The sequence below is a fragment of the Fringilla coelebs genome (assembly GCF_963513975.1).
Source record: "Fringilla coelebs genome assembly, chromosome: 12".
In the NCBI taxonomy this organism is placed as follows: domain Eukaryota; kingdom Metazoa; phylum Chordata; class Aves; order Passeriformes; family Fringillidae; genus Fringilla; species Fringilla coelebs.
In genome coordinates, this window is record NC_140038.1 from 10,445,849 (window position 1) to 10,472,794 (window position 26,946).

The 26,946-nt window shown below is 40.8% G+C and overlaps 2 protein-coding genes across 11 annotated transcripts in view; both read left to right on the forward strand.

Annotated features, from left to right (window-relative positions):
* The window catches only part of MYO5A (myosin VA), a 100,885-nt gene extending 92,052 nt beyond the window's left edge, over nucleotides 1-8,833 (forward strand). For 9 of the 10 annotated variants that reach the window (XM_084213912.1, XM_084213906.1, XM_084213909.1 and 6 more), the window contains 6 exons: nucleotides 241-330; nucleotides 1,069-1,219; nucleotides 2,046-2,328; nucleotides 3,131-3,305; nucleotides 4,627-4,707; nucleotides 5,528-8,833. In XM_084213912.1, coding sequence (XP_084070038.1) covers nucleotides 241-330; nucleotides 1,069-1,219; nucleotides 2,046-2,328; nucleotides 3,131-3,305; nucleotides 4,627-4,707; nucleotides 5,528-5,680 — 933 coding nt within the window. In that variant the 3' untranslated portion in view covers nucleotides 5,681-8,833. Of the gene's footprint in view, nucleotides 1-240; nucleotides 331-1,068; nucleotides 1,220-2,045; nucleotides 2,329-3,130; nucleotides 3,306-4,626; nucleotides 4,708-5,527 lie in introns of those variants that run through there. The other variant, XM_084213915.1, reaches the window with a different exon arrangement.
* An 889-nt stretch (nucleotides 8,834-9,722) lies between these two features.
* Nucleotides 9,723-26,946, forward strand: part of MYO5C (myosin VC) — a gene marked incomplete at both ends in the record, with an annotated part of 32,173 nt that continues 14,949 nt past the window's right edge. The window contains 21 exons of the mRNA XM_084213918.1: nucleotides 9,723-9,749; nucleotides 12,732-12,842; nucleotides 13,690-13,855; nucleotides 14,118-14,262; nucleotides 14,651-14,807; nucleotides 15,322-15,465; nucleotides 16,352-16,433; nucleotides 17,014-17,121; nucleotides 17,641-17,747; nucleotides 18,389-18,654; nucleotides 19,029-19,110; nucleotides 19,439-19,579; nucleotides 20,169-20,294; nucleotides 20,911-20,994; nucleotides 21,873-22,007; nucleotides 22,336-22,433; nucleotides 23,869-23,955; nucleotides 24,040-24,151; nucleotides 24,840-25,051; nucleotides 26,250-26,415; nucleotides 26,766-26,912. Coding sequence (XP_084070044.1) covers nucleotides 9,723-9,749; nucleotides 12,732-12,842; nucleotides 13,690-13,855; nucleotides 14,118-14,262; nucleotides 14,651-14,807; nucleotides 15,322-15,465; nucleotides 16,352-16,433; nucleotides 17,014-17,121; nucleotides 17,641-17,747; nucleotides 18,389-18,654; nucleotides 19,029-19,110; nucleotides 19,439-19,579; nucleotides 20,169-20,294; nucleotides 20,911-20,994; nucleotides 21,873-22,007; nucleotides 22,336-22,433; nucleotides 23,869-23,955; nucleotides 24,040-24,151; nucleotides 24,840-25,051; nucleotides 26,250-26,415; nucleotides 26,766-26,912 — 2,703 coding nt within the window. The remainder of the gene's footprint in view (nucleotides 9,750-12,731; nucleotides 12,843-13,689; nucleotides 13,856-14,117; nucleotides 14,263-14,650; nucleotides 14,808-15,321; nucleotides 15,466-16,351; nucleotides 16,434-17,013; nucleotides 17,122-17,640; nucleotides 17,748-18,388; nucleotides 18,655-19,028; nucleotides 19,111-19,438; nucleotides 19,580-20,168; nucleotides 20,295-20,910; nucleotides 20,995-21,872; nucleotides 22,008-22,335; nucleotides 22,434-23,868; nucleotides 23,956-24,039; nucleotides 24,152-24,839; nucleotides 25,052-26,249; nucleotides 26,416-26,765; nucleotides 26,913-26,946) is intronic.

The window sequence follows — 26,946 nt, forward strand, 5'->3', positions numbered from 1 at the left end:
ATTATCCCCGTGGAGGAAATCATTAGTGAAAAATACTAAGGAAAAAAGGGAGGGGGTGTTAAATGGCACTTTGCCAAAACCCTTGCTTTCCTAATACATTACTGTAATACACAAAGTTTTGCAAAACATCAGAATGAGGATCTACTAGAAAGTGTATTTTAAGCATTTAGTTGTGTATCTTGCCTTCTATTTTATTTCTCCTGCCAGTCTTTGCTGAAGTGTGCTTGTTTTTATCTTCAGAAAAGAGGAGATGACTTTGAAACGGTGTCCTTCTGGCTGTCCAACACCTGCCGATTTTTGCACTGTTTGAAGCAGTACAGTGGAGAAGAGGTAAGCAGTGCTCTTATTCTGATTTCTCTTGCTCTCCAGTACTATTGTCAGCACTGCTCTTTAACAAATCTCGTACAGGAGATCTAGTCATAGTCTCTTAAAATGGCTAGACCTTTTGGAATGATGGTGGCAGCATCAGTGGAAAGCACAGGGATGTAAGATTTGAACCAGCTTCCCTTTATTGCAGGCTGGGACCCAGAGTCTAGATGACATTGGGCTCCCCAAAGGGCCAGGTCAGGTTAAGCAGGAGGATCTGGCAGCTACCATTATGGTTTTTAGCAATGATTCACTGCACTCCCTATCAAAAGGGCCATTCAAGCCTTTTAGCCATAATATGGCAGACCAGGTGATGTTTGGAGGCTGTGATATGCCCAGTTCCTCTCTTGAGTTTAATTGGGCTTTTGGCCATAGCTGGCCTGCTGAAAATGCCCATGCTGGAGTGGGAGGGAGTCTTGCCTGCCAGAAAGCTGGCAGAGTTGTTCCTGTGTCACAGACCTGAAATTCTGACTTAAGGAAGCAGATGCTGTGGACATGGCACGTGAAAAGCAAATCCTGGCATTAGCCTCAATCAGACAAAGCTCCAAACTAAAATCTTGAGGGGCTGTGACTTAAGGTATTATTTGCATGAAAGAAAATGCAAATACTGGGTTTATGTAATATTTTTGCAAATATTTGTGGGTTTATGTAATATTTTTGTGCTATACTGAAGCAATAATTTGTGTTATTTTATGAATGCAGGGGTTTATGAAGCATAATACACCTCGTCAAAATGAACACTGCCTCACTAATTTTGATTTAGCTGAATACAGACAAGTACTGAGTGACTTGGCTATTCAGATCTACCAACAACTTGTCCGAGTGTTGGAAAATATTCTGCAGCCAATGATTGGTAAGGTGAAGTTGAATTCCTTAAAATTCACAACATGGTACCAAAATGAAAATTGTGATGGTGGTAGTAGGTGTATCTTGTATTTCCTCCTAAACAGTAGAGTTTCATTAATAGTTCTTGTGGTGTTCTGTGCAGAGATGACAAGGACTGTTCTGGACAGGTTGGATTAGAGGAAAAACTAAACTGTGACTGGTTTTTCTGGCAGTGCCAGAATGAATTGGTATACCTTATGCATGCTTGGCATAAATCAGGCATTTGCAGGAAGAAGCTGTCAGGACAATCTGATCTTTGTTGCCCTGTCTGTTGGGAAATATCCCATGGAAAAATTAGATTTTATTACATGAGAACTCTTCATTGAAATTAATATGGAAAAAATGTTTAGTTGTTGTTATTGACAGCAGTGAAGAATTAAATCAGAAGCAGTGATAAAGCTAACATTCAGAGAGGGTTCTTTTTTCATTAAGAATACTTTTCATTTTCTGTTCAGACAGTATTCCCACAGAAAATTTTCATGATGCTTTCCAATCACAACATTTCAAAGACTGGAGCAGATCTGTTTGCTGACTCCACTGCTCATATGACCCTAGGAGGAAGAAAGTACTTTCCTAGCTAGATTCAAACAGTCCTTTTAGACACACGTGCTGGAATCTTTGTAAAAACCCCATGAACTTAGATTTTGCCAAACATAGTGGGACACACAATTTCTGGAAATCATGGTAAACTGTGGCTAGCAGAAAGCCCAGCCTGCTCTCTCTGCTTTGCTGTCTTGCCCAAAATGCTTGTGTATGTTTTCAGCCCTTACAATAATGGTGTCAACCCAATGCAGTTTCAGGAATGCTGGAGCACGAGACCATCCAGGGTGTGTCAGGGGTGAAGCCCACAGGGCTGCGGAAGAGAACGTCCAGCATTGCTGATGAGGGCACCTACACCTTGGACTCCATCATCAGGCAGCTGAACTCCTTCCACTCGGTGATGTGCCAGCACGGCATGGACCCTGAGCTGATCAAGCAGGTGGTCAAGCAGATGTTCTACATCATTGGGGCTGTGACGCTCAACAACCTCCTGCTGCGCAAGGACATGTGCTCCTGGAGCAAAGGGATGCAGATCAGGTGGGACCGCTCGGTACAGCTCTGTTCAGGGCACTGCTGGAAATCCCACTGAGCTCTTGGCATTGCTGAATGCCATTTTGGTGGAGCTGCAGATATCTGGAATATCTGTTGTTCCACAACCAAACAGGTGCAGATGGTGTTGAACTGATTTGGTGAAATTTGGTTAAAAGCAGCTTAGTTGACTTTGGCCAAATCCTACCTGACACTCGAGGAAATGTGGTAGAAACAAATCAAAAAGTGTTTCATTATCAATTGGGAATCAGAACTGTAGGTGAAATGTTGGTAATTGCTTCCTCAGCTTTTAGAGAAGAATAGCAAACATACCTGCTGCTTTTTTTTTGTATACTGGTGGTGCAGTGGATGCGTCTTTGTTTGCTGCATCCTGAGGTAAAGCCATCTGAATCATCTCCTGCGTTTCACTCACTTGTTCAATGGATTTTACTGGCATTTGTCAAAAAATTTAGCCAGGGCATTCCAGTCACTCAAGTTACATCCCAAAGCTTCACTGTACTTTAACATGGACAAAATCTCATTTGCCTTTCTTCTTGTCATATTCATGCAATTAATAGGAATAGAAACAAATGGGAAAGACTAGTTAGTGGAAATCTTTGACCATAGTTTCTAACTGTTATGAAAGTCAAAATCTCTGCCTTCATTGAAGGAAAACAGCGTGAAGACAAAATAACAAGAGAGAAAAACACGTAAGGACAAAGAAGCAGTACTGGGAAGGGAAATTGCACATGCTTTCCATTAATCCATAATCAAGCATTAATGTTCTTGATGCTCTTACCTCTTTGTACAGATACAATGTGAGTCAGCTGGAGGAATGGCTACGTGATAAGAATTTGATGAATAGTGGGGCTAAGGAAACCCTGGAGCCCCTCATCCAGGCTGCACAGTTGTTGCAAGTAAAAAAGAAAACGGATGAAGATGCAGAAGCCATATGTTCAATGTGCAATGCACTGACCACTGCCCAGGTGAGCTGATCCTCGTTGTCTGTCTGTCCTGCTGTCCCTCCTGAGCAGCTCTCTGCTCTGTTGGCATTAGCTATCTCTGCCAGCACTGCTGTCATGCATGAATTGGGGGTTTCTTACTTTGTTTTGCTAAAACAGATTAAGCTGGAGGGGTGAAAAAAGGACCAGACCCTTTTGAGTCTGATGTTTGAGATAAGTTTTGAACAAATGAGAGGAAGCTCCATCGATTGTGCAGGGTGCAGTGCTGTACAGTCTCTCAGTTTTTGGAAATCCTTAGAGAAAAGTCTTCATTGAAAGACATCTCTGTACTCCAGACAGCTCTGCCTAGGGTAGCAGGAATTGATCTTCCTGCTGTCAGAGCTGGTATCCAGCCAAGTCGATGGACAATTCAAACAGAGCTGTTGTCTGTGAGTCTGCAAACAAGAGTGTGAAGTTACTGTACCCATTAGCCTTAAAGGCTGAACCAAGTGGGTCTCAGTAAACAGACTCCTATTTATGAAAGCTCAGATTTTGTACAGATATGTTGCACTTCTTTTTCAAACCATGCTACATTTGCATAGAGCTTGACCCGGAATAAATAGACCCAAGCAACTTTGATGCTTACTGAACAATTCTCACCAGGAAAAGGAAGAAATTTCCCTGTTTCTTTTGCAGTAGTCAGCACTAGCAGTTGCATTAATAAAGCCATTTTGATTTCTTGATTCACATTACTGCAAAATCACTTTGTTTTCTACTGAATAAGAAATTAGAATTCCATGTGCTGTGTTTTAACTTTTTAACAAAATGTTTTAGTTTTTTAATAATTGAATGGTAAAAAAAACAAAGAGAATTTTTAATAGTTTTTTTCACATATTATTATTTAAAGTCTTTGTTATGTAATTCTTTCCTTTGGTGGTTTTTGCCCTGTTTTTAGAGAAATAGCTCACTCTCTTGAAAAACAGAGAAGTTGTAAGACTACAAGAGGTCATGACTACAGGGTAAAGATTAGGGTGAGAAATACATCATGGTTTTGGGGGTGGGTAGGAAAACAATCAGTTACTTCTCATGTGATTTCTCCATTATTTGGTCTTTTCATCACATATATAGAAATTTATGGTTTCTACCTCCAAAGAGCCTATGTTCTGAAGGAGGCAGTCATTTAACATAGCATTGAGCAGGGTGATGGAATTCTGGATTAATCAATAAAGCAAAAAAATAACAGATACTTGAAAATAACTTTTTTTTTTTTAAATAGCTAATTTTGAAATTATATTATTAGTAATCATGGATGCATCTGTTGATTGATCAGTAACATGAACCTGAAAGTGATTGTTCTTCTTCACAGATTGTAAAAGTCCTGAATTTGTATACTCCAGTTAATGAGTTTGAAGAGAGAGTCTTGGTGTCATTTATACGTACAATACAGGTATGTCTGTCTTTTCATCAAAAAATATTTAACGATTTCCAAGAAAACCTCTGATCAGACAAAATTGTTTGCATCCTGAAATACATTCAGGAAAATGAAAACTGTGCTTTTTAGCTATCATAGTTTAACAGCATTGAAAAGGTAATGTCTGCCTTAAATTTTAAGCAATCAGAAGTTCCTGCCTCCAGACTTACACAAAAGTGTTAGTTTCCCTGTCACTATGTATGAGGTTTTCAGGTGAGAGCTTTTTGTACTTACTCATCTTTGTGTATGTAAGCTCACTTATGTGACAGCTTCTCAAGCACTAAGATTTAGATATGCAAATTTACTCTGACCTGTGTCTGCGTGTGAAGTTCTGTGCTTTGAAAACTGAGGCCTGTGTCCATAATTTACCCCTTTTATTTTTGTATATATTGGTGAAAATGAACTTTTGAAAACTCCAAAGAGAAGCAGCCAGTAGAGCAAAATTAAAGAAACAAACGTGAGCTTGCTGATCTATTAGAAATTGAACTACAGTACAGCAGGATAAGGAGGATTTGGAAGGTAGAACTGAGATAAAGCTGTACTGAAAAAATGGTTACCAGATACTGGCCACAATCTTCCTTTTGGAGGGAATCTAGGCATTCCCAGACTGCACTGTAAGGGGGAGATGTGCAGAACTGAAGCAGATCAGAGTAACTACATTTTCAGTCACAGCTGGTGTAATGTGTCAGCTCAGGTTAGCACAGAGTGTGTTTGCACATCTGTAAGCACAGATGGGCTTTGTAAGGGGGTTCCTACAGTCAGCTGGCTAAATGTCATCACTTTCTTATCTTTGCAGGTGCGTCTGCGAGACAGGAAGGACTCTCCTCAATTGCTCATGGATGCCAAACACATCTTCCCTGTTACCTTCCCATTCAACCCATCCTCTCTGGCTTTAGAAACCATTCAGATCCCAGCCAGCTTGGGCCTGGGCTTCATATCACGTGTGTGATCCCCAGGATGTCCCGTCAGTGTTAGATGGAGAACCAGTTGCCTGATATCTGTACCTGTTCAAACATAGTGAGCCACTAACCCCACGTTTTTCTGAACAAAAGCCTGTCTAAGCCCAGGTGTGTAGTTAAGGTAGCTGGGAACTGCACAGCAGCACCAGAGGCTGAAGGCTCCTAGAAAGATGTGCATTTGTGCTCCTTTGTCACTGCATTGATGAGGACACCACTGATTGGTACATGTCCAGAGTATGGAAATCGGGCTTGGACAAAAATTGTGTCTTCGGCTGTCTAGAGACATTTTTAGATCTTTAGTAACATATTTAAATAGTGTAAATTAAAATCCATATGTAATCTCATAGGTGGGGACCAATAGGGACAGTCAGTCCTGGACGTGGAAGACTTGAAAGTAAGGCATTTTATAGTAGAATACACAGTCACATGGGAGCCTGTTACATTTAATTTGTAAAAACTGGATGGAAAAACACAAACTGGCAATATATAAAGTTATTTCTTAAACCACTTCCTCATTTATGTCAGTTTGACATAAATTGTAGTGATAAGTCCTATAGCTCACTATATGCTCTAACTTAGGTGTTTATTTGTTAGAACTGTGGTTTACCAAGCAAACTAAATCGCTGCTGCATATTCTGTTGTTTTAAATGTATGACAGTATCATACTAAGCACTAAAAATAAGACACTTCGTTTTTTGTTGTCAACCTTATTTACAGTCTGTTGCAGTCTGTTATTTTAACTGGAATTTTGCACATTGTATCAAGTAACACCTGTAGAGGAAAATGGTAACTAAGCACAAGTAGCACACTGGAAATTACACGTTTAGTTATTTTTAAAAGTAGTTAGCTAAAAATACAGAATCTTGAAGCAAACGATCAGAAGTCAGTAATGATTTTAGTATTTATTTACGTTATGGAGTCTGTCTAATGTTGTTCTTTGTTTGTAGACCCCAGAGATGACAATGTGTATTTTAAGCATAATCTCTTGGTTTTTTGCCACTTAAAAAAAAAAAAATAACAACAGAGAAAAGTCTTCGTTCACACTGGAATATGAAAGGAAAAACTTTAATAGAAAATTTCTGCAGTAGCCCTAGGCTCTCATTCTTAGAAAGGTTGACTAACAAGAAAGTTAAGTAGGTTTTGACTATGATGCTGTCACTTGACTATGATTCATGCTGATTTAATGGTTGGAAATCAGAGTGCATAATGAGAAATTGAGTTATTTTGAATGTTGCACATTTTACTGGAAAGATTTTTCTGTCTCACACATCTTGGATCTGCTATATAAACCTCACATCTCACAATGTGAGGCATATTGGAGCGTGGAGGCCTCGTGTAAGGTTCCAGTTCTGTGGTGGATGGCTCAAACATAGATGTAAAAATAAAGCCACACATGTTGCTCAGTTGCGTTGTGCAATATTTTTAATGTATTATAATAAACTGCATCCTAGTGTTAACATTAATTTATTTTACAATATTGATAAATAACCTAGAGGTACACTATTAGGCTGTTTGGTGCTCCTCTGTTTGCCTGCAAATTCACAGAGAAAAGATTTGCTGTTAAGCTGACTGAAACATTTCAGTTTTGTTTTACTTGAAAGGCAGACGTGCTGTTTGTATGGTTGCTAAAATTGGTAATAAAGACAACATGAACTTTCTCAGTACCATTTGAAGATTCTCCTGTCATCTTGTATTCAAATGGCCCATATTACATGTGATGGATCATGCCAGTACTTCCAAGAATTTATACTGCATTGTGAAAAGGTCCTGAATGATCTTTGCTAAATGATTTATGTTCTCCTCTGCACCAAATACCAAACGCTCCTTTTTCAAAGGTTACTTGATTTCTGAAATTCTGGCTGCTGTGAAGTGGCTGCAAATGAGGTGTAAGGTCGTTTTCAGACTGTCAGGTACTGTACTTGTGAGAATGTAATGGCAAAGCCTTCGCATCCAGTAACAGGGTTAGGAAAGAAAACACGTGAGAACATGCTGACCTCCCGATTTTTTTTCTCCTATTGAAAAACAAACAATTGGCATTACAGTATGTTCATACTCTAGATCAGGAAATGTATCCACTACTTAAGCGTGTTTAAAATGTATGCCTCAATGTATTTCTGTTTATTTTTGAAGTTTGTTTACCTGTACAAAGCCTTATTGTATCATTTCCTTAAAAAAAGTAGTGTCTAGTAATTTATAGGTATCATCCTTAAACTCAGTGGTTTGACTGGTATTACTTTTGTATCACATTAAAAGTATATGCTGCTTGACATGTTTTAAAGGAAAATATTTTTGAGTTGGAATAGATGTGTAGTTGGTAATTCATCTAACATTTTACATGGCAGTATTTTACATGCACTTTTCAGAAGTAAAATTTTAGTGTGAGTGTATAATATAATTTTCACCATAGGACTAAAATCTCTTTAACCATGGAATATAATGCAGAATTATTTTTAAAATTTTTTTTTTCCTTTGAATCATTGTTATGCTCTTTTAATGTGGACATATCTTTTATATTTTAATTTATTATCTATTGAGAAGATAGATTTTATCAGATGCTGGAAAAATACTTGTCAATGACCCCTTAGAAATATATACAGTTATTCTACAGATTTTGCACAATAATTACCTCATTCAGTTTGGTGTATTTTTATTCCAGTGATCATTTTATTCTGATGTTTAGGACACAGTCTTCTATCCAAATTTTGAAAAATTGCTTCTCACACTTCAAACTGGGATGGAATATAAAAGTGCTTAAGTCAGTTAACTGAGATTAATCTATTACAGGAAAAAGTAGCATCAGCTTCATTGAAAGTGGGTTGATATCCAGCAACATTTGTTCCCAACTTGGAAACACCAGCAATTGCAATTTGAAGGTCTATATGTAATTTGTGATTTAATCTGAACACATTTCAAATACCATACTAAAACTATGAGTAAACACTTGGGTTTTTTAAGATGCTGATACTTCATGCGATGAGTAAAAGCCTTTAAACATAGGTTTTCACGTGATGCCACTACAGTACATAGATGAAAAATAAAACATTGTCAGAATTACCTGAGCTCTGATCTGTTGTAGTGTCTGATGTTGTACTTAGTAAATGTATGCATCATAAAAACTGTAGCCTAATAGCTATCACTGGAAAATGTCCAAATAAAAGTACAACTGTACAGTTTGTTTCAGGGTTTTTTTGGTTGGTTGGTGGCTCATGAGCTGTGTGCTGGCATAGACCCCAGATGGTCACAGGGTTCCCTCTGCCTCCATGGCAGGCTTGGTGTTGACTGCCAAGGGAGTTGGTCAAAATCTGAGGATGTGTAAATACACACCCAGATAGCAGCAGTGTGCCATAAACTGCTGTGCTTATGGGAGAATGTTTTGTTCAACATAACCCATTTCTGGTTGGGGTGTTTTGTCGTCTAATATTAACTATTCCTGAAATAAAATTTGAGTAACTGCACTAAAACGTTCCCTGGTGTGCTATGGAAGCTCCTGGTGTCAGGTGGGGAGGGCTGGTGGGTTTTGGCATGTACCCACCTGCTAAAACACGGCACTGTGGTAATTCAAGTCTTCTTCCTCATAAAGGATATTCAACTGTAGCACCTGTTAGCGCTTTAAACCTACTAAATGCACGCAGAGTTGTTAATTTTTATCTTATTCTGAGCTTGTCACAGGAATTCCTTTGCAGCGCTTTGTAGGGCGGTGATTAATGTTCCTGCTGGTTTTCCCCGCTGGGTCGGGGCTGCTCCCCGGGGACCCTCTGGCAGCCGCGGTGTCCGGCACTCGGCTCCCTGAAGCTGTGTCCGAGCTGCGGCCGTGCCAGGGCGGTCAGAGGGAGCCCGGGCAGGGCCGAGACCCTGCTGCCCGCGGAGGCTGCCCCGCTCTGCCGGGCTCAGCGGGCAGGGCCGGCCCGGGCGGGGAGCGCCGAGCGGGGCCGGGCCGCTCCCCACGCCCCGGGGCGGGGGCCGGACCGCGGCACCGGCGGGACCCGCGGCGGCTCTGCCGAGCCTCGGCCGGACAGCCGCGGCTGAGCCCCGATGGCGCTGGCCGAGCTCTACACGCAGGTGAGCGGGGCTGGGAAGGGCCCCGAGCAAGGGGCCGTGAGAGCCCCGCCGGAGCGGGATGGGGCTGGGGAAGGGACCAGGGCAAAGGGGCCGTGAGAGCCCCGCCGGAGTGCGGGTGAGCGGGGCTGGGAAGGGCCCAGGGCAAGGGGCCGTGCCGGAGCGCTTGGTGCCCGCGGGCGGTGGGCGCAGCGCGGAGCTGCCCGTGCGGGACACCGCACCACTGGGCACCGTGGGGAGACACCTGTCTTTGAGAAAAACACTCCTTTAGTGAGAGTCTCGGCCTCTGGGAGCCGGTCTCGCTGTTCCAGCCAGCGATCAGGCGACGAGAAGGTTTAAGTGCCCTTCCCTGTGCGCTCAGGCTCGGAGCGCTGCGCTTTCTGTTGGTCAAATATTGAATGTGTGCGGCAGAGCTTGGCCCTAAAGCAAAGATTCTTCCTCCTTAGTGCGCCCGCTGAAACTTTTGCACAACTTTTCCCTCTTCTCCTGTAGTCACCGGAGTGTTGTGACGTATCGTTTGTTTGCTTAGCTTTAAATAACAAACCAACAGGGATATGTTGGTGATTTAGTGAGCCTGTCCCTCGTCTGTGGCAGCAGCAGCAGCTGCTCCCATGGCGCCGGGAGCTGCGGGGCTGGTGGGGGCTGCTGCAGGGATGGTGGGGGCTGCTGTAGGGCTGGTGGGTGCTGCTGCAGGGCTGGTGGGAGCTGCTGCAGGGCTGGTGGGTGCTGCTGCAGGGCTGGTGGGTGCTGTAGGGCTGGTGGGTGCTGCTGCAGGGCTGGTGGGTGCTGCTGCTGCCCCGCGCTCGCAGCCGCTGGGAGAAGGAGCGCGGTTTTTTTCCCCAGGAATGTTGGACAGGTGAAGGGGGAAGGAGTGCGGGTGTAACCTGACACGGAACTGAGCAAACTCCCGTCTGTTTACCTGCGAGGCAGGGTTTGGAGACAGCCAACTCTCTAGGCTGGGTGCGTTTGCCAATGGAGGCTCCTGCGATTCCAGGGGCCTTTCCTGAAGAATCAGTGCTTTTATCACATTCTCCTCCCTCCCTTTCTCGTCCTTGACCTAGTGCAGTTCATTTTCTTGTATGGGAACACACTCTGTGCCCCTGAGGCTGTTTGGTGGTGATACTCTAATTCACAAAGAATAACAGCAAACAAAGAATTCAATTTAACAAGCGCTTTTTGTAGGTCAGGAGAAGATCAGCATAGTGTAGGAACGATACAAATAACAATTTATAGTTGGATAAACATGGAAAACTCAAATGTAAAGCTAATTTTGCCGTCCCTTTCACGTGGCCATTACATAGATACTTGTGGAGCTGGGCCTTTGTCCCCTTGGTCAGATAGATGAAAACATTGCCATTGCAGTTGTGTGGGGTTGTTTAGGAAATGTCTTTGTGATTTCGGATATTGTGTGAAAAATGCCATCATGCTGAAAGCATCAGCATGGAGGTGTCGTGGAAGCAGCTGAGGTTTCCATGGTTGTTCATCCCCTGATGAGCACCAGGGTGGTGTGTGGCTCACTAGAAAGGGCAATGTCTGTCCTGAGAGATACTGAAACCTCAGCTGGAGAAGTCCCTGAGCAGCACAGGCTAACTCACAGGACGTTCCTGTGCACGTCCCTCTTACACTAAATTGTTTGGTGGTGATCCTTGGGGTTAGAATTAAGTCAGCTGCAGCTGTGCAGTGCAGGTTGCAGAGACCTCTGTAGGCACCCAGCATGGTTCAGTGGGGCTCTTGGGGCAGGGACACTCATGTTCTGAGGGTCTGCTGGGGCTTCCAAGGCTCCTTCCAAACTGGAGAGGGAAAAAGCCCTTTGTGCCAAAACCAACAGTTGCAGCACTAAAAGGAAAGGGAATACAAGTCCCCAAGGGATCTGTGGGTCTGCTCACACTCCATGAAATGGTGACCAATGCTAATTTTCCAAGTAAGCAGCTGCAGCAGTTCTCACAGGTTTATTTAAACAGCTTGTTTCAACTGACCATGAATATAGCTAGGGTGAGGGAAGGGGTTTGGCTATCAGAACAGAAGGATGCTGGAAGAGTATACATTACAGTTTCTTGTGTGAGTAGGGACAACGATGTCATTTTGTCAAACCCTGTCAGGATGAGAGGGACACACTCCACATCAGTAAAGTAATTCCCTACTCCTGGATTTTCCAGCTGTGTTATATCCTTTTAAGGAATGTTGTTTCCCCTTGCTTCTCAGATAGAGCCTTTAAAGAAGCTGCTTTTGCTTCTGCATTTAACTTCAGCATAGGGGAACTAAGTGGTTCAAACAGGATAATTTACATTCACTTTTTTTTTCAAATATCTGTGCTTCAGTAGATTACAGATACCTTGTTGGGATGGAGCTAAAGTATGCCAGTTGATTGCTTGTAAGGAAAGAAACCAGCCAGTAGTCTTTGAAGTTTGTCCTAGAGCAGGGAAAGATGTTTGGAGGTTGCACTTCAGTCCCATTAAAAGAAAGGGAGCTGTGCAGTCTTTCTTAGGTATGACAATGTGCCTATGGCAAAATGCATTCTGAGTTCAGTGTCCTGTCCTTGAATTCAGGGAAGTGATTGTCCATACCTGATTGTCTGAATTCTGGTAATGAGATGCTTTCTCTGCTTCTCACTTATTTGAACCCTCCTAAAAACAGGATCTCTCCCTTAACTATGTTTTATTCTTTGTTCAGTGTTAGAGGATTTGAAGAGCTTGGCAACAGTCTGGCCCTTGCTCACCTTCCTGCATGCTGTGTTGTTCTGCAGACCCTGCTCTGAACAGGAGCAGAATATGCATGTCTGAAATTAATGAGTCTGCTTTCTTTTTTTATTCTTTCATGAAAAATAACAAAACCACAAAAAAAAAAAAAAATTCCTGCGGTACAGAGCTAATAATAAACCCCAAAAGGATGGGGTTGCATTTGATGTTTGAAAGGTATTTTTGTAATGCTAGCCTGGCATTACAATTAGTAGCTAAGCTAACTTATTGTCTTGTTTTTCTGTTACAGTACAATAGGGTTTGGATACCTGATAATGAAGAAGTTTGGCAGTCTGCAGAAATCACAAAAAACTACAAAGCTGGAGACAATTTTCTCCATGTGCAATTAGAAGATGGAACTGTAAGGCGAAAAGTCTGAATTATTGTGGGGTTTGCTGAGATATGTTTATGCAGAAACGTAGCACTCACCATCCTGGAATCTAAATAATGCATACATATTTCCCTTTTTCATCATATTGAAATTGGTACAGTACACATCTGCTGCCCAGAAATATAAGGAGTGCAATTCCACTGTCTGTATACATTAGTGTGGAGAACATACCTCAAAGATTGCTTTGGAGACAAGCCCTGAAACTCATCCTAAACTGAAGTGAAAATCAGAAGTGCAGGGCAGGCATAGTTCTCTCTCACAGAGCCAGCTTTTTGCCTTTTTAGTTGGTTGTGTAAGGTTGTTAATTTTGGTATCCAATTTCTTTACCGATTTAATACTTTGAAAGCATTTCTGTATTTCTGCATTCCTGTTCCATAGAGATAAATACTAAAGGTATGACTAAATGGATTTGTTGAAAGAAACAGAAGTGAGTTTTAAACTTTCTGTAAAGAAAACTGAGGTGTTGCAAGTAAGGATAGTTATAGAGCTGCCTTGAGTTCTGCCCAGGTCTGTACTTTCACTCAGTTGCAGCTGATCTATTAGTCTCATCTGTACTTGAAATATGCCTGTTTTTAGAGAGCTGAACATGTCAAATTTTTACAGATTTCAATACAAAATATTGTAAATAAAGAGAATGAGACTTTTCATAAGCAACAAACAGCTCAAATTCTCCCAAGTTCAGTGGTATGTATGGAATCAATGAAATAGAAGATCAGACAGGGCTCCATCAACTCTATAACTTCATGTAAAGGTAGAAGATTTGTATTTATGCAAACATAATGCATTTTATAATATTTCAAGTAATTTTTGTTGACAGGAGCTGAGTTATCCTGTTGATCCAGCTGCTTTGCCACCACTTCGAAATCCTGACATACTTGTTGGTGAAAATGATCTCACTGCACTCAGTTACCTGCATGAACCAGCTGTTCTACACAACCTGAAAATTCGTTTTGTAGAGTCTAAGCTTATCTACACATATAGTGGTAAGCTAAGTGGAATGAAGAGTTTTTAAAAAATCTTTTTAGAAAAGTATTAATCTTGATTCAGTTTGCGATATGATGTGTGTAATGTTTTCCTGAAGTGTATTTTAGCTCATGTTAACTGGTTTTATATGTGAGTATAGACTTGTTTGTTCATCAGCACATTGTACCTAGAAAATATACTTTGTATTATTTCAACTGCCAAAACCAGGTGTTTCATGTAACTGACCTGTGCTTTATTTTTGTTTTGTACACTTGGCTGCAGGGATAATTCTGGTTGCAATAAACCCCTATAAGCAGCTGCCAATATATGGAGATGCCATTATCCATGCATATAGTGGACAAAACATGGGGGACATGGATCCACACATATTTGCTGTGGCAGAAGAAGCATACAAGCAAATGGCAAGGTTCAGTATGTTGTTTAATGTCCATAAATAACTCTTGAAGTCTAGTGGCAGTCAGTGTTAATTGTCATTTAATTTTACTGTGTATGTGCCACTGGCTATTAGGAATGCCTTTGAACACGTAGCTTAATTAGAGGAGAAGGAATTCCTTAACCAACCGAGGAATTTCTACAACCAAAACTATTTTCATTCTTGAGGAGGGGTAAAACCTAGTGACTAGAATGACATCAACCTAGAGGTTACAGCTGAGGAGGAGAAAGAGAAGAATAGATGTAAGGTGGAACTGATGTATGAGGCTTGGGCACAGCTGTGATTTCAAACATTGTTTCATATGTGTGATTCCTACATGCCCTTTAGGCTTGTCTGACATAAACTGTCTGATTGGTTTTAGGAATAACAAAAATCAGTCTATTATAGTCAGTGGAGAATCAGGAGCTGGAAAGACTGTGTCTGCAAGGTATACCATGAGGTACTTTGCCACTGTGAGTAAGTCAAGCAGCAATGCTCATGTGGAGGATAAAGTGCTGGCATCCAATCCAATAACCGAGGTAAGTTTGGGAGAGTGCCTGTCAAGTCTGTACTCATCAAGGGGAGAATTCTGAGAGCTTATGGGAATTTTGTTTGAAATCTTTAGGGGTGCTTCATCTGAGTTGGATATTTATATTCAGATTTAAGCCTCTGAATGTTACTGATGGGGAGAGGTGGTCAGCCCCAGGAACACCCGGTCCTGTCTGATTTACCAGTGGCCCTTTGGAGGTGTCACTTTGCCTAGATGATGATGTAACAATATTGAACAAGTTGATTGGTTTTATTACTTGGACCCTTATGCTGGAAAAGTATGCTTTGTCTAATTTTCAGTTTATCTAGTATTTTACTGTTTGACTTGAGGCTTATCTTCAATTTTGGGCTTCAAAATATAAGTAACACAGTTCTGGGCTTGATCAGAGATTGATCCCTGAGCACCTTTGATTTTAGAAATGTTTAGCTGACTCAAGTTTTGACAAAGTTATTCTTCTGAGAGATGTGAGTAAAGCAAATTGTAAAAGTTTGTAATTTTTGTAGGCTGTGGGCAATGCAAAAACCACACGGAATGATAACAGCAGTCGATTTGGGAAATACACTGAAATCAGTTTTGATCAGAATTACCAAATCATTGGAGCTAACATGAGAACATACCTGCTTGAGAAATCCAGAGTTGTATTTCAGGTGGGTGAAATAAAGTCTAAAATAGTCAAGGTCAATCCTAATGCACTATACTAGTTCTATATTGAAAATACTATGTGAAATTCTGAAGAGTGTATCCAATCAGCATTTGATTTATTTTTTTAACAGAAGCTAATATTATTTAAGATAAGTTACTTTATTCCATGTTCTGCCTTTTGTTAAGTGAAGAATGCTTCTCAGGGACAATTCCCTGAAATAGCTGTAAAATCTGTAATTTGTGGTTACAATAGTGACAGAGACCAATTGTATCTGGAAAGGAGCAGCATATATGGGGCAAAGAGAGTCTGACTGAAAAAATGGCTGAAAATTTATAAGGCCAAGGCTTTTTCATGTGACTCACTTCAATGTCATGGCTTATGATAATTTACTAAGAAGGTATTTAGTTTTATAAAATGGTTTTTACAAAGGTTTCTTTTTTAGTAGTGTTGTAACTTTTTAAGTACACTGAAAAATACTTGTGTGTATCTTCTGCCCTGAAGGATGGTTTGGAAATGGAGAGTTTTTTGAGTTCCCACAGGGCAGTGTTTCAGCTGACGCTCCTACACATCTTTTTGTTACAGCATTTAACAGTTCTTATTAGTAGATGGTTGTTCAAGCTGAAGAAATTATTAACAGCCTTGGGGAAAGAGCTGTGCATATTGGCAGTAGAAATAAAGTATACTTGAATGTATCACTTTCAAAGCTCTTGCTAAGATGGGCCATTTGAGTAACAAGCAATTTCTTTGCTAACCTATGTTGCACCAGAATTTATCCTTCAGTTGTCATTATCACTTTACAGTAGTGTTGAATATCAGGTGGTTTTCAGTTTGTTTCTTCATTTTGTTGTTAAATTTTTTCCAGTGGTGTTACTCTTTCCTTTATTTTACAGTCAGAAAATGAAAGGAACTACCATATATTTTATCAGTTGTGTGCATCTGCTATGCAGCCTGAATATGAACATCTTAAACTGGGTAAGTCTCAAGAAAATAACCTGCTCTTCAGTTTTGCAGTGCAGCATTTTAAGACTTGGTTTTCAAGTGCTAGGGTGTTTAGTGCATTACGACATAAATCTCACAGCCTTAAAACAGGATCTGCATTTTAAAGTCACTTAGCTGTTAATCCTGCTGGTTTTGGACTTGGTAGAAAATCCCTGGAAACTCAGATAGTGCACAATCAAGTGCCTGAGTGTCTTTGGAAATCTTATTCTCATACTTTCTGTAGTGATAGATGCTATGATAGCCTAGGGACTTGGTTCGTTTATCTACAGAGAAGCTGGACAAGCAGAATTTAGGTGTATGCTTACACAGTCTCCATTCCAGTTTGTTTATTAGATGGATATTCAGATTTCTAGGAATGATGAATACTGATTTGTGTTAACTTAAGTAAGTCGGGCCCATGGATTTCCCTCAGAAAAAAAGAGGACCTCCAGCTTGTCACTGAAATGTATTCTGACAGCATCTTTAGTTTATTTTGTGTTTCAAAAGTTTTAACAAGTGGCTCTCCCCAGTCCCTGATCTTTACAGAATTCCAAGATTTGTTTCTTTTCTACAGGAAGTGCAGAAGAATTTAACTACACACGAATGGGTGGCAGCACTGTAATAGAAGGGGTTGATGACAGAGCAAATATGGTGGAGACTCAGAAGACATTTGACTTACTGGGTGAATTCTTTGGGATACATTTTCAGTAGATTTTCTTTTCCTGAAATGGGCAAAGGTGTATTGTTTCTGAAATATCCAAAATGTTAGTAGTAATCACCAAAATAGGTTTTTTCATAGCTTGTCCATTGTGGTTGGTCTGTTTTCAAAGTGCTGGGCAGGAGCAATTAGCAACTGGTGTTAATTGTTACTGGTCAGAAGCATTGAGGGCTGGAGTCTTCTTGGCCATAAACTAACATGCTGTGACAGAAGTGGAATTGGAAGCTTCTTTGCCCCAGTAAAAGCTTATGTAAAAGCTAAATCAGAGTTGAGCTGGCACTTGGGGAGGTACAGGAACTTGTGCCCAATCTGTCATCGGATCAGACAGGCAGAAAATTGGCAGAACCAAGGATTTGCATCCTACTCTGCAGAGGTGCTGTACAGTTCTTGGCTGCACAACAAAGCAAGTAACCCAGCATTGTTCTGCTTTAATTAATTGTGCTGTTTCTCTGTATTTCAAATAATCAAGGAATGTTTTTTCAGGTCTGAAGAGTGATTTTCAGATGGATGTTTTTAAAATGCTGGCAGCAATCCTGCACTTGGGCAATGTGGAAATAGCAGCTGCTGGAGATGAAAGATCATCCATCAGTGTAAGGAAGTAGCTCATTCAGATACCAATATTTTCTATTCTGTTTTATGCCAGAAGAGCTTTAGCAATAGTTTCTCTCATATCTGGAGCTCGGAGCAGCATTAAATCTGATGTACTAAGCTTGATTGATTTCTCCATCTCCATCTGTGTGGAATTGCAGCGAGTGTTCACACAGATGCTGTTCTGTGCCCAGCTTCAGAAAGTCTTAACAAAAGGCAAAGTGTGGCTAAGAGTACTCCATATCCAATTGATCCACAGCTGCTGCAAAATCCATTTTGGAGCTTTCTACAGGATGCAGGAACCAGAGCATAGTCAAAGCTGCTCAGAATGTGTCCCAGAAAGCTATGCAAGTCTAAAAGGCAAGAACACCTAAAAATGGACCAAAGTAACTTTCTTTCAGTGTCTTAATCCAAAACATCTCATCCAGTCCAAGTTCTTCTCTCCTTTATCAGAAGTTCTCTCCAGTATTATTTGCTTTAGCTCATCTTGCTGGTTTGCCAGATGAAGAAGTGAATACAGCCCTTTGCCTATCTAAAAATAAAAAAGTCATAGTTCGGTGGCAGTAGAGCAAGGATTTCACCTTCTAGACAACAGTTAAAGAACTGAATGTACCCTAATCATATTTATTGATCTTCTTTAAAGATGGAAGATAAACATCTCAGTATATTCTGTGAGCTTCTGGATTTAGCCTGTGACAAAATGGCCTGGTGGCTGTGCCACAGGAAGATTGTCACCAGCTCCGAGACCGTGGTGAAGCCCATGACCAGGGCGCAGGCTGCCAACGCCAGGGATGCCCTGGCAAAGAAGATCTACTCCCACTTATTTGACTTCATTGTGGAAAGAATTAACCAAGCTCTGCAGGTCCCTGGCAAACAGCACGCTTTCATTGGTGTTTTGGATATTTATGGGTAAGAATGGCTCTGGAAACAGAGTGCCTTTTCTTTGGAGTAGATAAAAAAGGCACCTTTGGAGGGGCTTGTTTTATTAAAAGGTCATGGTCATGTAAGTTCTTTAGCACCTAAGTACCATATTTTTTTTGTGAATGAGGTTTAAATTTAGCTTCTGATATGATACTTTCAGATTTAACTCTGGATTTTTTTAGCTTTATTATGTCTGGTAACATTAACTTTTAGAGAAGTTTTGAAATTCCTTAGCATCTTCATTAGGTTTATCATTAGTTAATTGTCTTAGAAACATTAAGATATCTCCAAAGAGTTTCAGGGATGCTGCCATTTGATTTTGATGTCAAAGGATTTTTTTTGTTATTTGAATTGTGTTTCAGATTTGAAACGTTTGATGTGAACAGTTTTGAACAATTTTGTATCAATTATGCTAACGAAAAACTACAGCAGCAATTTAACCTGGTAAGTTCTTTTTTTGTTTTGTTTTCTTGATCTTATTTTGCTTCAGGGTGGATATTAGTAAATGCTATTTGTGCTTGAGTGATGGATATTTCTGGATAGTGACTATCAAGTAATAGATAAAAATATTTTATTTTTGTATTTAAGCTTAGGTACACATATATAAAAATGAAAATTTAGAAGTCTATTTGCTTATAGACAGACATACAATATACTCCAAAACACAACTTTTTCTATCTTATGTATACAGCCACTATGCACATGCAGGCACTGTACTTATTTTCCCTTAATTGTAACCTTCTTTATGTTTTCATAATTTTTGCAAATCGAGCATGTCTTTAAACTTGAACAAGAAGAATACATGAAGGAAGATATCCCGTGGACTTTAATAGACTTCTATGACAACCAGCCTGTCATTGACCTTATTGAAGCTAAAATGGGAATTTTAGAACTTCTGGATGAAGAATGCTTGGTAATTTAATATGTACTCATAAAAAAACCCAACTGTATAGATTTTACAAGCGGGGTTTGTAATCCATATTTTACCCTTTTCGATGGGAAGTAGATCATTTTCTTCAGAAAAGGAACGTGAGTGTTTGCCCTCTGTTGCAGTATGAAGAACCTACAGCTGGATCTCAGAAGTTAGCTGGGAGTAAGGCCCAGCTGGAGCTCATCCCTGTGGGGCAGGGCAGGACGGGAGCAGGCTGGGCAGGAGAGCAGTGGGATCCTGATCCTTCCTCTCCTCCTGGACTGGAGCAGAGCAGCAGTTTGCTGCTGCTAGTCTTGCTCCAGGCAGGATTGGACTGTTCAGTCCCCAGGGGGCTCTTCCACCAATATCTTTTGAATTAAGTTAGTCCACAAATGACTACTTTTGATACAAAACTTGTGGGTGAATACAACCTTCTTTCCAAAAATGATTTGCTGCTGGTGGGTCTGGAGAGACAAGAACTGGTTATCAGGCCTTATAATTCACTGAAGGGGTTTAATGCAGAGAGTTTGTTGGCAGTCAGCAGCTCCAACAGCCCAGTTTGTTAAAGAGATTGCCCTTCTTATTCTTACAGCTGCCTCATGGAAAAGATGAAAACTGGCTTCAAAAGCTGTATAATAATTTTGTCAATAAAAACACGCTCTTTGAAAAGCCAAGGATGTCAAACACTTCTTTCATCATTCAACACTTTGCTGATAAGGTAGAGTGTCAACAACCCAGTATTGTTCCCTGTGTCTCTAGCAGTTGCTCATTCAGAAAAAAACCAAACATAGGAAACATTAACCACACCTATTTGGAACTTCTATAAAACTGATCTCCAATACATAGTGCCATTTGTTTATTGGTAATACTGCCTGTTACATGCCATTTAAATGCAAGAAGTCCTTAAGATAAAGAATTTAAGAGCATTAAAATAAATAATCAAGATAAAAAAGCAGAAAAATATGAAAATTTATAAATAGAACAGTTATAGTTGTAGCTTATACACGTTTTAGTCTCAGTTATTTACATTTCAGAGGTGGTATTCCTTTTTGGTGACTTGATTTAAAATCATAGAATAATGAAGAAAGGAGGAAGGAGGTTCCTAATGAAGGCAGAAGGATTTGGATTCTGGCAGTTTGTCCTGCTTCTGAGTTTGCAGGTTGCATGTATGTAATCCTGAGATAATGGAATTGGGAGAAGCAGAGTTTCAGCCATCATGTTTGAGATTACTAAAGAGCTCTTGGCTACCACGGCTGGGAGAGTAAAAATTACTGTTTTGCCAAGTGTTTGTTTATGTGTTGCTGAAAAGTTAATGATTTCACCTGTTTGCACAGGTAGAATATAAATGTGAAGGATTTCTGGAAAAAAACAGAGATACAGTACATGAAGTATTGATTGAAGTCTTGAAGGAGAGCAAGGTTTGTGACAAACAGTAATGATTAATCTTCTGAATACCTGATTTTACTGGTGTTAATTCAGATCTGATTTTAAAATATTTCTTCTGATATACAGATTTTTAATCGGTTGATTAGATTAAACTAATTTAGTCTTAATTTTTATTAATATTATAGAAGTGTGGGTTCTTACCATCAAATAATATACAAGATGAAAAAACACAGTGTTCCACTTCCTTCATATATGTGCATTTACTTTGCTAGTTATGTTGGGGTTTTCTTTTAATATCTCCCTTCAAGAGCATTTTGTAATCCTTGTAACTGAAAAACTTTTTTTTTTCCCTCCTGTAGTCATTACATGCAGCTTTGATAGGTGGTTTATCATTAACAACTGCCTTTGTTTATTCTTCAAAAGAGATTAAGAGAATGCCAGGGCAAGGAAAACATCAGGTGTCTTATGTGTGCCTGCCACTTCCCACCTGCTTGTGCCTTTGAAGTCTATAGCCTTGAGACTTCAGGATTACTCTTAAGCTAACTTTGTCTGACCTGAAAATATGTTCTTAATTTAAATTGCATATTGTGAAAACACAGCCTTAAGCACTCTTATTTTTAGCTCTGCTCTGTATTTATGTCTGCGTTTGCTTATATTGAAATAGCTTTTGCAGGCTGCTGTTACAGATGTTGAGTTCTGTGTGTGAAATGTGTGAGGGCTGCATAATAGACTCAGAAACATTGCAACTCTTTTTTCAGTTGTTGTTTGTTTGATACCCAGTTCAAAACCCTGCAGTACCTGGACTAAGTATGAAGGGGTTTGCATTTTATGTTATAGTAAATGTAATTTTAATTAAAATGATGCTGCAGTTACACAGTGTTTAACTCTGGTTCTTTCACCACACTTTTAGTTTCATCTGTGTGCAAATTTTTTTCAAGACAGTCCAGCGTCCATCTCACCTTTCAGTTCAAGTATAAACATCAAATCTGCCAGACCTGTTCTGAAATCACCCAACAAACAGCTCCGGACCACTGTGGGCAGTAAGGTACCCCACAAGCCTGCTGTTCTCTGGTGTTTGTGCTTTCTGGGAAGTGTGGGCAGAACTGGCTTGTGCCACTGTTCATGGGGGACTGTCCAGTTTTCAGGACAGCAAGAGCCACAGAGCAGTGCTCCAGCTCTGGGTATAATAGATGTGTTTATTTTATATATGGGAGGCTGTTTGGTACAGCCACAGTCTTCAATTTACTGCATTTAAGATCTAAACTCTATTTCCCAGTGTCCAGCCAAAACCTACCAAATAACTAAAAGACTAAGATTTGATTTTTTACTGAAATGTTTGATTAGCAAAACTCTTGTGTCTGGTTTTTTTCCAGTTCAGGAATTCTTTGTCTTTGCTTATGGTGACACTGAATGCAACCACTCCTCATTATGTGAGATGCATAAAGCCAAATGATGAGAAGTTGCCTTTTGAGTGAGTATGTTAGCTGTGCTCAGCTTGGTTTTCTGTATCCCTGTAGTGGTGTGTCAGCAAACTAAACTCTTATTGTGGAGGAACTTCCCATGCAGAACCCAGATAGCTGAATTTGAAAAAATATTGTCTTAGAAAAATTGAATGTTTAAATGTCATTATTGTTACCTTAAAATGCTTTACCCTAAGAATTTTCAAGTTAATACTTGCGTATTTGTCAGGACATTTTTAGGATAAAGGTATTTCCTCCTTTAGTTTAAGTTGATCAGTATTTTGTATTGGTGTGTTTCCCTTATGCAGTATGGATTAACCCCACTTCATATTTAGAGAATAAAAACCTCTGCCATTTTCTTTGTGAAATTCCCTTTTGTCTGCAGAAATATTTAAAGGAGCTTTAGAAGTCAGAAAAGGTGTGAACACTGTTGGACATAGCCCCAGATTTTCCCCCAGCTTTTATGTAATTTTAATGTTTTAATACAGTCATATGTGGCAGATAATTTTCATAATTCCTGTGACCAGATGGATAACCACTAAGCTGTGAGGAGGAGTTAACTTTGGTGCAGCTGTTGGTCTCTTTTGTGGGCAGACATACTACTTCCATCTGGCAGGCAGTGCACTGACAAATGAAATTAAAGCCTTTATCATATAGGAGTAGGAGGGAAGAGGCCAGCTTTAATTCTAAATTCAATCTTTTAAGTATGTTAGCTCATTTACTTGTAGCCAGACAAAATCTTTCCATGCAAAACATGTTACTGATGATATTATATCACTGTCACTGCAGTGAGCTCTCATGATTCTGCAGTGAGGGCAGAAATAGCTTGGATAATGTAAAAATATGTCAGAATTAGACTAGAAGAGTGCACCAAGAGCTTCTGAAAGAACACTGTGGTCATCTGCCAGCCACAGAAGTCTCTTGGCTAGTACTGAATTGACACTGGTGGTGTGCTCTGTGGGCATATCACCTCTGGTCCAGAGCAGGAAAGAGACTTTCTATGCCTTGTGTTTGTAATTTTGAACCCAGGTATTAATGAGCAAGTCCAGATTTATTCATAATGAATGGGATAAAAAATACCTGGAGAGTTTCTTCCTAATGGGCTTTTGAGGGGGTTTATTTCTGTGTATGTTTTGTGTCGAGAGTGGAACTATTCTTTACCACTTGCTGCTATGAACTGTCACAGTTAATACTGAAAGTAAATAGAAATTTTAGTGAGATAAATAAATACAGTCTCCCTTTAGTTTTGAGAAAGAAACAGAAAACCCAGATTTTCCAATATATTTTTCTTTTTAATATGTGATATGGAGTAAGACACTATATAAGAAGCAGGGAGCTTTCTGTCCTATGAGCAGAAATACAAATCCACTTGGTAGAATGGTTCTAATTATTACAGCATGCCAAACCCAGCAGAAATGCAAAGTATAACACTGCTTTTTTTTTTAGGTTTGATTCCAAGAGAGTTGCTCAGCAGCTGCGAGCATGTGGTGTTTTGGAAACCATTCGCATTAGTGCACAGAGCTACCCATCCAGGTGGGGATAGCAGTGAGCCCCCCGTGCCAAAAAACACCTACTTGTCTGTTAATGAAATTAATATGTGGACTTCTCATTTTCCAGGTGGACTTACATTGAGTTTTTCAGCCGTTACAGCATTCTTATGACACAGCAGGAGCTCTCCATGAATGACAAGAAACAGATTTGCAAGATTGTTTTGCAGAGGCTGATACAGGTTGGTTTGTCTGCACCAACCAATAGATGTATTACAGCATCTATTAGTAATAAAAAGTCTCTTTTGCCAAGGGTAGTATCTCTCCTCAGGCAGGAGAGGTATTTACATTATTACTGTTTTTCCTGATTCACTGTGCTGTACACAGGCTCGTGGGTCAGTAACCTTGTGCTGTGATGGTCATGATGTGACCATAGACAGAGAATTTAATGAGCTCGGATTCAGGGATGCGTGGCACCAAACACAGGCACGTTTGCTGAGTAGCTCTGGCACAGGTCAATGGGGACAGCTGGAATTTAAAAGCAGCCTCACCCCCAGTTTTTGCTGACACAGCTCACTGGTTCCAGGCTAGAAACGTGCATCAGAAGGTGCTGCTGAGCCCATGGAACCAGACCTGTAGGAGGAGGTGAAGAGGTTGCTTTTAAGGCCTTGATGATAAGTCCAGAGCCTCCCTTTAATTTTAGATCATGAATGTACAACTTTTGATGTTGTTCTCTGTGTCTTTCCTGCTAAGTGGGTTTTCCCCCCTACACACTCCTGGGTACATAGCAGGCAGAGAGGATATTCTTATTTAGGAAGATGGTGTCTTGAAGCAGAGCTTGCCTGAAGTGACAACGTATAAAAGGAAGAGAATATCTAGTCTACAAAAATGAGCTAAAAACTTAACCTCCCTACTGTTTTCTCTTTTCAGGATCCTAACCAGTATCAGTTTGGGAGAACAAAGATATTTTTCCGAGCGGGACAGGTGGCCTACCTGGAGAAGCTGCGCTCGGACCGGCTGCGGCAGGCGTGCGCGCTGCTGCAGAGGCGCGTGCGGGGCTGGCTGCAGCGGCGGCGGTTCCTGGCCCTGCGCCGCGCGGCGCTCACCGTGCAGCAGTACTTCCGCGGGCAGCGCACCGTCAGGTACCCCTGCTGCCCCCAGAGCTGCCCCTGCACCCGGCTGGGGCACACAGCAGCTCCAGATAGTGCCCCAAGGGTGGTTTTTATCGAAGAGCAGTTCGGGTGTTATCGCCGGCCGGGGGCTGTGTACAAGTCAGGGACGGGACGGGACTGCTGGGAACGCGCCTTGAGCTGTTTTATTTTCCAGCATTGGTCTCATTACATGGTTATGACAGTGGGAAGATGCCAGCAGCTCACATCCCAGGCAGCAGACAAAGAACTTAATGTTACAACTGACTTGAGAAGGTTTTTTTGACCAATCACACAAAGCAAAAGCACATTGACAGTAGTGTACCCAATCACTACAAGCACACGTACCTTCAGTTAAAACAGTGCTTGCTTATTTCAAATACAACGCTTGTGAGCCTTAAAACACAATGCACAGGGCCCCGTTATTAAGCTTAGAACTTCCTAATATCTCTCTAGATATGCTTTTCTGCAGCTTAGGGAGTTATTCTAGACAAGCATTAATACACACACCATTGTTCTATTTGTCCTTACTTTTCTACTTCCTACATAATTTTTCTGCTGACCAATCTCATGGCGACTGCTTAGCTCCAATCACAGTTCTGCTGTCTCTGAGGCCTGCCTTTTGCAGCTTTCCCAAAACCCTCTGATTTGATGGATTCCCACAATTGTATTTCCATTTCCTCATGATTGTAATTATGAAATTGAAGTTGGTAAAGTTGTTCAGCTGATATGAGAAAAGTACCCCAACAGGTTTCCGGTGTTGTCTGCCACATTCCCGAGAGGCCTGTCTGCCTGTGAGCTCAGACCTTAGTTGATAACAGATGGCCCAGTTGGGCTTTCTGCTGAGCTTCAGAGCCAGAGAAGAAATCAGAGGTGTTAGTGCGGATTGGTGTGGACAAATTATTGCAAAGAAAGTGCACCAGGCATTCTCAAAGCAGAATGAAAGATGGCTCTGTGTAGGCTGGGAGGTTTTCATAAAGAGACCATCAGAACAAATGCTTGTGGACACATTTAAATGTTGTGGATAACTCCCTCTCTTTCACTTTGGTTGAAGAACGAGCTCTCTTTTTGATAATGGATCCTCAGTTTTGATATCTTGTCTTTTGTGCGTGTGTGTAATCTGACCAACCAAGGCAATGAGCATGAGAAATCCAGTGTGACCTAAGTCAATTTTATTGTCTTTTGAATTAAGGCAAGCTATAACTGCAAGAAATCTGAAGGAAACGTGGGCAGCTATAGTCATTCAGAAATACTGTCGGGGTTACCTTGTCCGTAGACTTTGCCAGCTCATCCATGTGGCTGCTGTAACAATACAAGCTTACACGAGAGGATTTCTAGCAAGAAAAAAGTATCGCAAGGTACAGCCTATCAAACATCTTATTTCAGTAACTGGAAAGAACTTGTGCTCTGTTAAAAAGATGAACACAATGGCAATTATTCCTAATACTTCACCTTTTGCTTGTCTGGTTCTTGTATCTTCTGCTCTGGTTTTTGGTTTTTTACCATGATCTCTGTCTGGTTTATGCTGGATGCAGACCATTTACTGTGATTACTGCAGTGGCTCAAACGTGCCTGCAGTCTGGATAATTTAATATTTTGATATTTCCCTGAGCTGCATTGTCCTCAGCAGCGTGTGTAGACGCACAGACTGTTATAATTGCTGTGGCTTGAGCTAATTACAGAGGGATGCTGATCCTTTGTTCTAAAGATGCGTGAGGAGCAGAAGGCTGTGGTCCTCCAGAAGTACGCCCGTGCGTGGCTGGCCAGGCGCAGGTTCCAGAACATCCGGCGCTTCGTGTTGAATATCCAGCTCTCATACAGAGTTCAGCAGCTGCAGAAAAGGATAGAAGAACAGGTCAGGGGAAGCAGTCAGCTTCTGATTTGTACTA